The sequence below is a fragment of the Megalops cyprinoides genome, chromosome 5 (genome assembly GCF_013368585.1).
Source record: "Megalops cyprinoides isolate fMegCyp1 chromosome 5, fMegCyp1.pri, whole genome shotgun sequence".
Taxonomy (NCBI): Eukaryota; Metazoa; Chordata; class Actinopteri; order Elopiformes; family Megalopidae; genus Megalops; species Megalops cyprinoides.
This window is the reverse complement of record NC_050587.1, coordinates 8,443,257-8,457,279: the sequence shown is the minus strand read 5'-3', so window position 1 is coordinate 8,457,279 and position 14,023 is coordinate 8,443,257. Positions and strand designations below refer to the sequence as shown.

Sequence of the window (14,023 nt, the reverse complement as noted above, 5' to 3'; positions counted from 1 at the left end):
ATTAGTTTAATACACTAAGGAATATGTGGTGTGACATGATAGTTAAAACAAAAAAAAAGACAATATGAGAAGATAAATCACCTCATTCATTCAGGGATCTAATGTCAGAAACATGGAACTGAAACTAAATGTTGCGCTAATGGTTATATTTTTTTTAATGTGTGGACTTCTGTACTCTACACAGTGCATTTGAACAGGATGCTCCTGTTGCTTTAATTTAAAGATTTCTGTTCACTCCACAGTACAATGACCAAAGAGAGGGGCCCTTCCAAAAAACATGCAAATTCCTGATATTCTCAGGACCCAAATAATAATAGACACCACTGTGTCACTACTTTCTCTCCAAACCATTCACTATAGCTCTGTCCTGTTGGTGCCCCAACTGTGCACTTCCCTGGTGTATTCGAGTTAAAACTGTGAAGAGCATCTGTATAAACAAACTCTTCCAAGAAAAAAAGGAATTATGTTTCATATTTTCGGCACATTGACAACATACAGAAGGTGCTACCTGTATTTGGTCATAATAATCACTAATTCCATGGCCCATTTCCTATTTTGTAGTCAGCTACCATAAGGTCTATAACAGAATAATATGTGTCCAGTTCTGGCGGATCTCTAGAGCAGGAAGAGTGAAGAGCTGGAATAGTGAAGAACTCTTGTCTCCTTTTCTCTGCAGGCTGTCAGGCTGTCGAGTCACAGAGAGAGGATGTGCTTCTCTGGCTTCAGCTCTGTGTTCAAACCCCTCACACCTGAGAGAGCTGGATCTGAGCTACAATCACCCAGGGGACTCAGGAGTGAGAGTCCTCTCTGCTAGACTGGAGGATCCCAGCTGTAAACTGGAGACCCTGCTGTAAGTACAGACAACAGCAGAGGTGTGAGAGTGTGTGGAGTTTTCCCATTGTCACAGGGCTCTGAGTTTTCATACTGCACCTCACAGACATGATGTGTGTCACTCAATCATTGTCTGTTCTTCTGCTGTTCCTACAGTGTGGACCATGGAGGAGAGAACAGGAACAAACCAGGACTGAGGAAATGTAAGTGTGTCCACAGTCAACATGCTTCACTCAGAAAGATGGAAGACATGTCAGAAAGGGAGAGAGAATAGAAGGATGGAGGAGTGAGAGGAAAAAACATATTCCTCAGCTTTCTTGCCTCTGTCTATCTTCCTTTAAAAATAAATGCATGAACACAGCGGTACATTGACATGAAAACAATGTCAAACAAGCAACTAAAACGCACACCCCTATGGCTTTCTCTCTCTCTCTCTCTCTCTCTCTCTCTCACACACACACACACACACACACATACAGACAGAGTTACATGAATATTAATAATAATTCATATCATTACCCTCCTCTTGTTTGCAGATGCCTGTCAGCTCACCCTGGACCCTAATACAGTGAGCAGAAAGCTTTTCCTGTCTGACAGGAAGGTGACACAAAAATGGGGGACAGAGCAGCAGCCATATCCTGATCACCCAGACAGATTTGACTCTGAGTCTCAGGTGCTGTGCAGAGAGGGTCTGTCTGGGTCTCGCTGTTACTGGGAGGCTGAGTGGAGTGGAAGATATGGAGTCTCTATTGCAGTGGCATATAAAGGGATCAGTAGGAAAGGAGGGGGTGACGGCTGTGAGTTCGGATGTAATACAAACTCCTGGAGTCTCGAATACTCCGGTGGCCATTACTATGTCCTGCATAATAATAAGCAAACAGACGTACCTTCCCCACCCTCCCCCTGCCACAGAGTAGGAGTGTATCTGGACTGGCCAGCCGGCACCCTGTCCTTCTACAACGTCTCCTCTGACACGCTGACTCTACTGCACAGAGTGCATACTACCTTCACTCAACCCCTCTATCCTGGGTTTAGGCTTTGGCTTCTTACCTCAGTGTCCCTGTGCCAATTGGAGTAGAGTCATGTTTTGCATGCACACACACACTCACTTTCACAGATCTAGGAGTACAGACACACGTACACACTCACTCCCCTCATCCAATGTAGCATGCACATGCACACACTTACACACAGTGACTGTGATGATGATGATGATATACACAGTGTTGATGATGACAGTGACTGTGATGATGGTGAATGCAATGTAGTACCTGCCGGACCCCCCAACCCCCGCCCCCAGGGTGATGCCGATAGTAGTGAGCAGGCCCGACCAGAAAAAGTCTCCCCCAAGAATGCAGAACTCTTTCTTTGTTATATTGGAATGTTTGCCGTGAACAAGGAAGACACTTGTGAATTTTTAGCAGATTTCAGCACTGTGTTTCTGCCATGGGTTATAATGATGTTGAAGCATGCTTTTTAGTGGTTATTGTGTTGATGATCTGGTCAGTCTAGCTCTGTCTAGAAGAGGTTTGAGTATCAGTGTTGGGTTGGCAGGTGCTGCTGGGAAATGTGTCGCTTCCTTTGATGTTGTGGGAGAGTAGTACCTCCTGAACATTTGTCACAGGTTCAACTGACAGAAAGACAGAGCGCTGCCAAATATCCATTCTGGGGGCATTCATTCACCGGGCAGGGAATTCAGCAACTCAACAAGACGCTTTAATTATCAGCTTGACCACAAATACACACATAAATACAGATATAACACTAATCAACACACACATAAGTGCATACACTCTTACTTCCACTACAACACACACTCACACAAAAAAAATGCAGACACACACAGGCTAACACACACATACTGGCACACATATACATGCATGCCTCCATAAATCTGCTCCACAGTAACACACTGATACATAAACACACACTCCACTGAACCTCATGCATTGTCACACTCAAACACACACAATAATAGCTCATACTGTAAAAGGTTGTGAGTGCTTGTTTAACTGTAATGTAATTTTTTTTTCTTAATTTGACTGTAAATACTGATGCCAGTGTTCAAGGTGTGTGTGTAAGTTAAAACATTTCATTTGTAGTGTTCTGCAAACAAATGTTTAATTCTGCAAACACCCTATATTGTGTATGATTCATGTATGAAATGTTTCTCTTCTTCCTATTTCCTGTTTCCTACACCCCACAAATATGTTCATCATTCCTCTTAAGAGTTTCTCCTTAAAACTATAGAAGTATATTTATTTAAATACTTTTTTTGTTTTTTTTTCTAAGTAATATTTTTCCAACTGAAATAGGTGTTTTTTATTTCAAAATAACATTTTGTCTTGTTATAAAATTGCCATTTTTTATTTTACATAATTTTATGTTATTGGTTAATTTTTTTTCTTTAAATTCAGTTCATCTTCAAATTAAGTGACCAAATACTTTTTATTCAATAATTAATTTATATTCAGCACATTTCTGTGCTTGAGGAGGGGGTGGGGATGCACACTTTTTTTTTTTTGCTGGCTGAGGCCTGAAAACAAACTTCATTCCAGACTTAAATATTTTTTCATGCTTATTAAGATAATATTTTATCTATACAAATATGGGCATAAATGTTCACATTTTTGTTGGTTTTACATTTAGCTATGAAATCTGTGTTGTTGAAGGAGGTTTATAGGAACAGAGAGAGCACACAGTCTATGCTCACCTCATCCTCCTTTCACCAGTATGTGTTCATTAATAACTTATTTATAATGATGATGCAGAACACTTAGGTGGGTCCCCTGAGGGTAGGAAGTGGTAGCAGTACATTCTCACAGGAAGGCCTGAACCTATCGTAGCAAACAAAGACAAGGTGTTACCCAGATATTTCACCTGTTCCCTTTAAAAGACATTAACACAATTGTGACAGAAAATGGACTTAGTATATGTAGTGGATAGTTCATTATAAAATAACCGCTAGAGGGCAGGAAAGCCACAAGTTAATGTGACAACGTGTATCTTTACAGCAGGGTTTGGAAGATCTGAAATAGGCTACAGCCAATGGCATGGCTCTCTGCTCATCTCCAGCCATGAATATGATGGAAAAGTAATATCCAGTGAGAGAACAAAGCTGGTCTCCGTTTTGCTGACATTTCATTCCTAAGCAGACCTGCTACTCTCGCTCAGCAGCGTCTGAGCCCTTTCACTACAAATGCCTTCATCTTCATTCCTTACAGGACAAGGAGAAAGATGTTGTCAGAACTCAGGCAGGGACTCAAGCGCAGACAGAGGAGATGGATGCCAAAAACGGGTTTATTAAACCAAACGGGTAATCCACAAGACGAAGTCAGGCAGAGTAAAAAACACCGTGCAGACACGGCGACCAAAACCACAGGGCAAGAATGAGGAACAAAGTCAGGAAAAACAGGCAAAGAAACAGAACCGGCAGGCAAACATGAAGAAACAACAGCGAGTAGCAACACAGCAAACTGAGATGAACTGGCAACGAGACACGACACGAGCAGGACTAAATAGGGCAAGGCTGATGAGGAGACGGAATGCAGGTGCGCAGGCAGGCAGGTGCAATCAGTCAGGTAATCTGGTGGGCGGTGACAGGGCGGAGAGCAGGGCAGGGCTGAAACACAGGGAAAAACAAAAGCACATGGACAGGGAAAAGAAAACAACCGGCTAAGATGCCGCAGTCTTGACAGATGTCTGCGAGACACTCGTTATCTCTACCAGCTAGCTTGTATCTTGTCATGCAGCGCTTCTAATATTGTTGACTCTTAGTGGTTTTTTGCTTGTGTTGTACTCTACCTCACTTGTAAGTCACTTTTGATAAAAGCATCTGCCAAATGAATAAATGTAAATGTAACATGTACACCTGGTTGTATGAGCTACACCCATCTGCTTTTTCTGGCATGGAACTGCTACCATCCATGTGTGTATTTCCTGTGTTCGCTCATCACCTCAGTTTAAAGTGCATCTAGAGCTGTTCTTAAGTGGTTCAAAAATTCCATTTAACTTGTACAAACATGAATTTTAAATATATTTTCAAAAAACAAAGACTTTTCTGTAAAACAAATGAGGTTAAATGTTTAGTCAAACATATTAAGCTAATCTAGGTTTAGGGCAGATCAATCAATGATTTAACAGTATATCTAAGAAAACACTTTTCCTATCATTTATTTTTCTCACATGATGACCATGGGTACTTTCAAAGAGCCTGGACTGGAAACAGTGAAATTCTGATTTGAAAATGTCTATTTCTCAGGCATTTTCAGGCAGTGATAAAAACAAGACTGCAGTTAATAGTTGCACCAGTACATTTGGACAGTGTCTCAGTGAATTCGTGGGCTAAATTATGTATGAGTAACTTATAGATAGAGCCTTGTTCCACAATGGTTCCAGCTAAAATGAGAGAGGTCAGGTTTGTGTGATGTGTCTGTCCTTGGGTGTTTATTGTTCTCCATCATGTGTGTCTGTGCAAGCAGTCCTGTGCATCTTGACTGATTCCTGTTTTCAGCGGGAGCTGGAATCCTGCTTCAACATGTCATCTAAGTTTTGAGATATGGCCACAAAGTGGTATGTGAAACAGTGTTGTGACAAAATTACAAAAGAATATAAAAAATGCAAGGATAACACCAGCAAGATTGGTTCAGATCAAAGGAGCTTCAGATTGTATCACAGCCAAAGGGTAGGAACAACAGGTGGTGGGACCCTTAATTCAGCCACTGTAGTGTCCTCCAGGGACCCAAGGTAAGGCTGTCATTCTAAAGCTGGAAGACACCACAGTAGCAGAGGGAGACTGTATCTATTAGTCTACATGTTAGATAGAGACTCTATCTATTAGTATCTACATTATGCTATATTGCTATATTTACATTAGCAACACTGACCTTACATGATGTGTTGTTACGAAGAGAAACCACTGAAGTGGGAATGTTAAAAATGTTCAAATTTGAGGTTCCTCTCTTTCAATTATCACATTACATGGGAAACAACAAAATGCCCAATCAAAATCACATAGATTTTTCCATACCTTTTATGTTGAGGGGTAACCTGTGTGAGTGGGTGCATAATGCTAACCTTATCTTCAAGGGCTGGGACTGTAGGAATAACTTGAATGTGGGTGTTGAGGAGTTGGTGGTGGAGAAGGGTGTTGATGGGTAGGAGTGTGTTCAGCTGTTAATGGAGGAAGTTGGTTTTGACAGACTTCTGACAGATTTTGTGCCTTACAATAATCACCTTTTTCCTATTAGTGTAGTGCTGGCTTTTAAAGACCAGGGATTCTCAGGTCTCACTTCATCAGCACCTCTTAGCATTTCATCAGACACTTGTTAAATACAAAATCAATCTCTGTATATCTCTATAATCTCTATGTAATCTCTGCTATATCAATTAGTCCAATCAAAGATGGGTGGAAAAATTCAACTAGTAATCACATCAATATATGCCAACTGAGAATCCAAGCAACCAAACTCTATTCTGCAAACTCTACTACCCACTAGTGTGCAAAACACATCCTAATGTGCAAGACACACATCCAGTAGGGAAATGAGCACTGCTCCAGTCAGCATTTCCTCACCTTTAGAGCACTATGGGACTTGTAGTGTGTAAGGTAGCCATTGGATATGGATTAGGGTATCAGGAGAAGGGCATGCATCTCGCTTCATCCCTTCCTGTGTGGGTTAAACTCATTCATCATCTTGAGGAATCAAGGTGATGAACAAGTTTAAAAGAGTCAGTCCATAAATTGCTTTACAGTCAGTAATAGATGTGGCCCTGTTTCAACTGGTACAAAGATCATTTAAGAGAAAGAGAGTGTCACTACCCCTCCTAGCTGAAGGTGATTGTAGGTGATTGAGCTGGTCTGTACTTTGACCTCTTTAGTGTGCATAAAAAAGGAGTTATTTTGGTGTTTTTGAGACAGACAGAACAGAGAGGAGAAACGAGAAAAGGAAGAATAAAACCATTCTGTAAGTACAGCACAGAATGATGGGGAGAGGAGAGAATTAAAAGGTGGAGGGGTGTGTGTAGCTGGACTGTGAGATCCAAGAATATAATCACATTAAATGGTATTTTAAAGCAAGCTTGCTGCAAGGGAAGACCTTCAAAGAAACTGTGCCTTTAACATAGATTATACATCTGGGGCCAGATGAATTGACTGTTTTTACAGTTTGAGCCTCACTAAAATATATATGTAGACCCACTGGGGTGAGTATTTACAGCTGCTTAAATAATATGAGAACATCAATAATTTTAGTAGAATTTGCCAGTACTCTAGCCTACTATCCTTGGGGTAAATCACATTAAGGCAATGTTACCTGAAATGTTGGAGGTGATGTTAGCACACAGTAGGGGGCAGTGTTCCCTCTGGAACTTACAGTAGGCCAATGCTGCAATGCCCCCAACACAGTGATAGGGACACTGTACTAAGAGAGACACTGTCTTTTGGATGCAATGTTAAACCAAGGTGCTGATGCTCTGTGGTCATTAAAGCTCCCATGGCACTTCTCACAAAGAGAACTGGTTCCCCAGTTCCCTGCATGGCTAAACTCCCAATCAGGCTCTTTCAGTAATGGCCATCTAATAATCCCTTAATGTAACTGGCTAACTGGCTAAATAACTCCCATTTCAAATTTATGAAATGTTTTGTGTATCACTGCGGTTTTCGAATGCATATATCAGGCATTTTCTCAACATAAAAGACGAACGGTGAACTCCACATGATTGTGGCATTTCCCAATCAGCAGGGGTGAAAAACACCGTTTTCTGACGGCTGGTGTGTGTGCAAAATACAAACAAATAATATACCATACTAAAATGACAAACTATTCCGGTAGGAATGCAGACTACATACTTGAAACGCACCACCTGGTCATAAATAGACTAAAGTAGACACTATGCAAATAAACAACAATCTCTTCCAACATGACCATAACGATAACAAGAATGACGCACCTGACCAGAGGCGGCTCCGGTAAGAAGGAGTAAACGGAGGAACATACAGGAAGTGAGTGGAGTGGGGCGAAACTTTACATTACATTTGTGCATTTGGCAGACGCTTTTATCCAAAGCGACTTACAAGTGAGGCAGAGTACAAACGCAAGCGAAAGCGACAGTATTAGAAGTGCTGCATGGCCAGGTTTCAATAGTTGACCGGACAAGGTACAAGCTAGCTGCTAGAGATACGAGTGCATTAAACCATTATATCTATTTTAAAAAAAAAATAAATAAATAAAAATATTAAAAAAAAAAATAATAGTTTTAAATAAAGAAAAACAACCTTTAAGACATAAGAAATTGCATTGGGTGCCGTTTCAGGTGTTTCAAGGTGTTCAGATGAGCACGGAAGATCTGTGTCTTCGGGTGTTTCTTGAAGATAGTGCCTCGAAACTACGACATATGCCAAACAGGAACGCTCTACTCGATAATGGCAGGCTATGAGAGGGTTTGTAAGTATTCCGCGTCTATGTTTACAAGTTTGCGGGCAGTATTCCATGTTGACCCATTTGAAAATGTGGAAGGATGCAAGGGTTTGCAAAGCAATCAATGAGTAAAAACATGAAACAGTATGTGCTTGATGGCTTTGTTTATTTCCTTACTTTGTTGGGAGATTAAATGCAAAACACATGATCATTTTCAGTACATTGGTTCTCTGCCTAGCATTAAAATGTGAGTATACATTTCATTCATGGAGTGACACACCATCGAATACGGAAATGACCAAATTGGCGCAAGTGAGGCATGTCTTGCACAGCGCCGGTTTTTCAAAGCACGCAGTTAGCAGTTTGCCTGCTCTTTACAGTTGCGCTCAGGTGTGAAATTAGGGCTTCCAATTACTTGTTACACATATCTGGCAATAGTAATTCTAGTGATGCCATATGGTGATATACTGTTCGTCCACTATGGTCTGCTATGGAGTTACTGAGTACCTTGATGCCATCTTGTAGGTCTCTGTGATGGCTGACCTGATTGTGGAGATTCTACAGGACGTGAAAGAAGACTAATTGAAGGACATGGAAAAAGCCCATAAAAGGCGTAAGATTCATAAAGGACTGTTGAGTAGTTATGTTGAGTATCAACAAAATGCCACATGTACCTCTAAAAAATTTGTGAACATCAAAACGCCCCTGTGGGTTCAGATTATGGAATGTGTTGGTCTGTAACAGCTAGCCAGATTGTCAGCCAAAAGGGTGTTGATGTAGTCCAGCCTGCAGCATGCATATGGGTTAAAGTCATTGGTGCTTTAATAAACAGGGCTAATGTTATAACATAAAATTAATATTTATTCTTAACATTGTAGGGGCAGAGTTATCTGTGTTAGACATTCTGCGACTCTGGTGTAACATTTCATGTGGTTTTCTTGGATGTACTTTGTTCTTGACTTTGGGAGTTGCACTGGATAAGAGTGTCTGCTAAGTAACAAAATGTAAATGTAGTCATTTGTCTTTTAATTGTCATTGACCATTGAAGTTAGTTTCTCCCCTTAACTACTGATTTTGTATTAGAATCAAAGATTTAGGCTTAATGGTTTGGATTTCAGGATTTGGGCTGGGCTGGTTTTAGACCTGTTGCTAAGGGCAGAAAGTGGAGTTCATTGACAAGTCCTGCAACAAGAAGACCATCTACTGACTTGTAACAAAGTTTACAAAGACTTTCATGTACAGAGGATACCAAACCCCCAGAGAAGAAGGGGTTCCCTGGAATTTCATTTTCATTCTAATATTTTCCTTGAAAAATCCATCTCAGATCCACTACATGAGTCACTCATGATTCAGGTCCCACAAACTCTTGCACGTTTTTAAAAATGATGTGGTGAACAAGAATGAATCACGCACCAGACTCTAACCACTGGAATGAGTAACTCGTGCAGTATTTCATTTTGTGTTGCTGTTTCTCCTTTTTCTATCAATAGGAAAGGACAATGTGGAGCAGCCATATTCTGATCTGGGATCAGTGTCCCAGACTTCCTCCATCACAGCTCAGACTAGAGGCAATAATGTGGTACCACAGATTGACAGATGTAATGTTGCGGGTAATTTGACTGTCAATGTAAACATCAGCTCAGACGACAGAGGTAAGGAAGGTTCCTTCATCTTAACAGAAGGGCAATTTTAAGAGTCATGCAGTGAACATGTTTCCAGCTACTTGGGTCAGTGTTTTGATTGAAGCCCCCTGTTTTGCATGTTATGTGTTATATAACAAATACAAATAAACATTATAATTAAATATTCATTCCACAAAACTACACAGTTTCTTACGGTTTACTCCTGCAAGTAGCGAAGTCGACTACCTACAGAAAAACAATATCAAGCAATACCCACATTTGTAATAATATTCAAATTGCATCCTAATTTTGAGTTGTGAATAAAATAAAAAAACAGTTGAGTCTCTTAATGTACACTGTAGCATTACACTGAAATAATGAATATTTAGATGTGCAGTAGGATTTGGAGGATGGAGCTGAAGGCATAGTTTGCCTCCAGTGCTGGCATTGGGATTGAAATACAGCATCCCCAAATGACTGTATGTAATGGACAGGATCAGAGCAGTGGTAGAGGAGAGGATCTTAACGGGTCACAAATGTTCTGCAGAATTTCATGCCTGATTCTCATTGTTTTATTTTATTCATTCTCTTCTCTGCTGTTTTTCATGTGCAGACCAGGTTTCCAAAAACCAAGGTAAGTAGTATATTTGTATGTGCATGTGTGTATATGGAAACAGAAAAACACAATTTTGCATTCAGTAACATTTTAAATATTTCCATAAACCTGCTGCAGTATTTCAGTATTTTCATTTTTATATTTCAATAAAACTGTTTGGTTTCACTTGCAGATCAGCTTTCTCCACTGTGTAAGTAGTGTGTATGTTTTACATTCAATTTTTTGTTATTAATGTGCACATATAGTTTACCAGCGATGTGTTGCTAGTAGTCGACTTCTCAGTAGCTGCTGAGTTCTCATTCTCAGCTACAGTAGCTGTCACAAAAAAACAAGGCCAATGCCTTTGCCTAAAATATTTCAATTGGTATGTTTGGTTTGACTTGCACATTAAGCCACGGCATGTAAGCCAACTGCCTTTATTGTTTGGAAACATGACCAGTAAGCACAAACTTAATAAACTGAGGTTAGTGCCCAGCACCCTCTATAATAACAAAGTGTGTTCTTTCATATGCTTTAGTAGTGAATTATTCATGGCAGTGCCTGTTATTTAAACATTAACTTTGAATTTCTGAGGTTCTTTGAATTCTGTGTTTTTTTTAACATTTCCACCTTTTACAGCCCTATTTTAGAACTGATATTTAAGTTTTTTTCACCGTGGCAACCTCTGCACTTACGCAGGAGCCTGTAGGAAATATGAATACACTCTTGCAATACTTGCATGTAGCCAGTTATCATTACCTTACAAGTCACACTGCACACTACAGTGGAATGTTCACTCCTTGGAGGGTAGGCACTGTCTGAGGGTGCCTGAGAGTGGTGAAAGGAGGAAACACTTGCTGACCTACCCAGCTCTATCCCTGCTGGCACAACGCCAATTTCTGTAACACAGTACAATCCTGGTCATTGTTGGCAAATGACATGGCTTTGAACCTTAAGGATTAGCCTGCACTAAGAATGAGAGTCTTGTTGACAGAGCCACTCAAGGAGCTACTAGCTACTAATACTTAACTATTGTTAAGAAGCTGCACTAGCTAATGTTATCAATGTAATGCCTAGCCCTGATTGTGTGTCTCTGTAGCTGAAGGTGACAGATTTGGTGAATGACTCTTTGACACACGTAACGCTGTGAGAGATGTTTAACACATTGTGTAACACTACATGAGATGTGTAACTCACAGTTTGAGGATGCAGTTATCATAGGAAGTTCCTTCATGCCATTGAAACAACTATCACAACACGTATAATGTAATTGTAACCATCTTTATTTCCTCTCCTCAGATGAATCCATAAGAAGAGACCAACAAACACTGAAAAGTTATCTGAAGGGCAAGTTAGAATGCATATTTGAGGGTTTACCAAGACAGGGCAAACGAACTCGCCTCAGTAATATTTATACAGAGCTCTACATCACAGAGGGGGGAAGCAGACGGGTCAGTAATGAACATGAGGTGAGACAGATTGAGACTGCATCCAAGAAACAAACCATACAGGAGACCCCTATCCTCTGCAATGACATCTTTAAACCTTTACCTGGTCAATCAGAGTGTATCAGAACTGTACTGATGAAGGGGATCGCTGGAATTGGAAAAACCGTCTCTGTGCAAAAGTTCATTCTTGACTGGGCAGAAGGAGAAGCCAATCAGGATGTAAGTTTCATCCTCACATTTCCTTTTCGAGATCTCAATTTGAAGAAAGGGAGACAATTTAGTCTGATGGAACTTCTTCGGGACTACTTTCCGGACCTGGAAGAAATTAAAAGTGTGTTACGATGTCAGCAGTTGAAAAATGCATTCAAACTTTTGTTCATCTTTGATAGTCTTGATGAATGCCAACTGCCTCTAGACTTTCAGAACAATGAGATCTTGTGTGATGTAACAAAATCAACATCAGTGGATGTGCTGCTGACAAACCTCATTATGGGGAATTTGCTTCCCTCTGCTCTCCTCTGGATCACCTCCCGACCAGCAGCAGCCAATCAGATCCCTCCTGAGTGTGTCCACCGGGTGACAGAGCTAAGAGGGTTCAAAGATCCGCAGAAGGAGGAGTACTTCAGGAAGAGAATCAGTGATCAGAACCTGGCCGGCAGAATTATCTCACACATAACATCAACCAGGAGTCTCTACATCATGTGCCAAATTCCAGTCTTCTGTTGGATTTCTGCTACTGTTCTGGAGCAACTGATGGGTGGAGCTGGATATGGAAACATCCCCAAAACTCTCACCGAAATGTACACACAGTTTGTGCTCATTCAGATTATTGTGAAGAACAAGAAGTATCAATGTGCTAATGACACAAACCCAAAGAAACTGAAAGTTTCAGATAGAGAAATCATCCTGAAACTGGGGAGGCTGGCTTTTCAACAGCTGAAACAGGGCAATCTGATATTCTATGAAGAGGACTTGAGAGAATGTGGCACTGATGTCAGGGAGGCTTCAGTGTACTCTGGGCTGTGCACAGAAATCTTTAAACAGGACACCGGGTTATTTCAGGAGAATGTTTACTGCTTTGTGCATCTGAGCATTCAGGAGTATCTGGCTGCCTTGTTTGTGCTTCATTCATTTGTAAATGAGAACAGAAATGTACTTAAACCAGATGAAGCAAAACCTCAAGGTGAAAGAATGCAACTGTCTGAGTTACATAGGAGTGCATTGGATCAGGCCTTACAGAGCAAGAATGGACATCTGGACCTTTTCCTGCGATTCTTGCTTGGCCTCTCCCTGGACTCCAATCAGAGCCTTCTGCAAGGCCTTCTGACACACACGAGAAGCAGATCACATGCACCTGACCCACAGACAGGAAGCAAGTCACAGACTATTAAGGAAACTGTGGAGTACATTAAGGAGAAGATCAGAGAGACGTCTTCAGCAGAGAGGACATTCAATCTGTTCTACTGTCTGAGTGAACTGAATGACAACTCTCTAGTGGAGGAAATCAAGACTTCCCTGAAATCAGGAACACTTTCTGATGAAAAGCTGGAACCACACCAATGTTCAGCTCTGGCCTTTGTGTTACTGATGTCAGAGGAGGTTCTAGATGTGTTTGAGCTCAAGATGTACAACACAGCAGCAGCAGGTCATCAGAGACTGGTGCCAGTAGTCAAGAACTGCAGGAGGGCCATGTAAGTATTGCTATAATTTTAATAATTCAGATGACTGACATCACTCATTTATATCTATCAGCATTTGAGTTTTCTAGGTGAGAGGTGTGCTATGAGCAAAACTCAGACATCCCTTCTAAAGATACTGCCATGTTTCACATTTCCGAAGTCATAAAAGACATACATATCATAAACAGGATTTCCAAAATACCCTAATGGAAATTTTGTATGAACATAGCTTTTTAATTATCCACTGGATAGGTCTCGAAGTCTGTTGTTCCTGTATGTTTTTTTTTTATTTTTAACACAAAGTTTTTCATTGTTGCATAACAATGACAAGTAGGTTACAAGTTTTGACAGGACAGATAATTCAATAACATGAAATAAAGAATAAAAAAACATGTATTACAAAAAAAAAGAAGAAGAAAAGCACCAGATG

At 40.6% G+C, this 14,023-nt stretch overlaps 1 protein-coding gene across 1 annotated transcript in view; it reads left to right on the top strand.

Moving 5' to 3' along the window:
• The window catches only part of LOC118777466 (NACHT, LRR and PYD domains-containing protein 12-like), a 29,688-nt gene that overhangs the window by 9,560 nt on the left and 6,105 nt on the right, over positions 1–14,023 (top strand). The window contains exon 8 of the mRNA XM_036528394.1: positions 677–850. Within this exon, the coding sequence (XP_036384287.1) occupies positions 677–850 (174 nt within the window). The remainder of the gene's footprint in view (positions 1–676; positions 851–14,023) is intronic.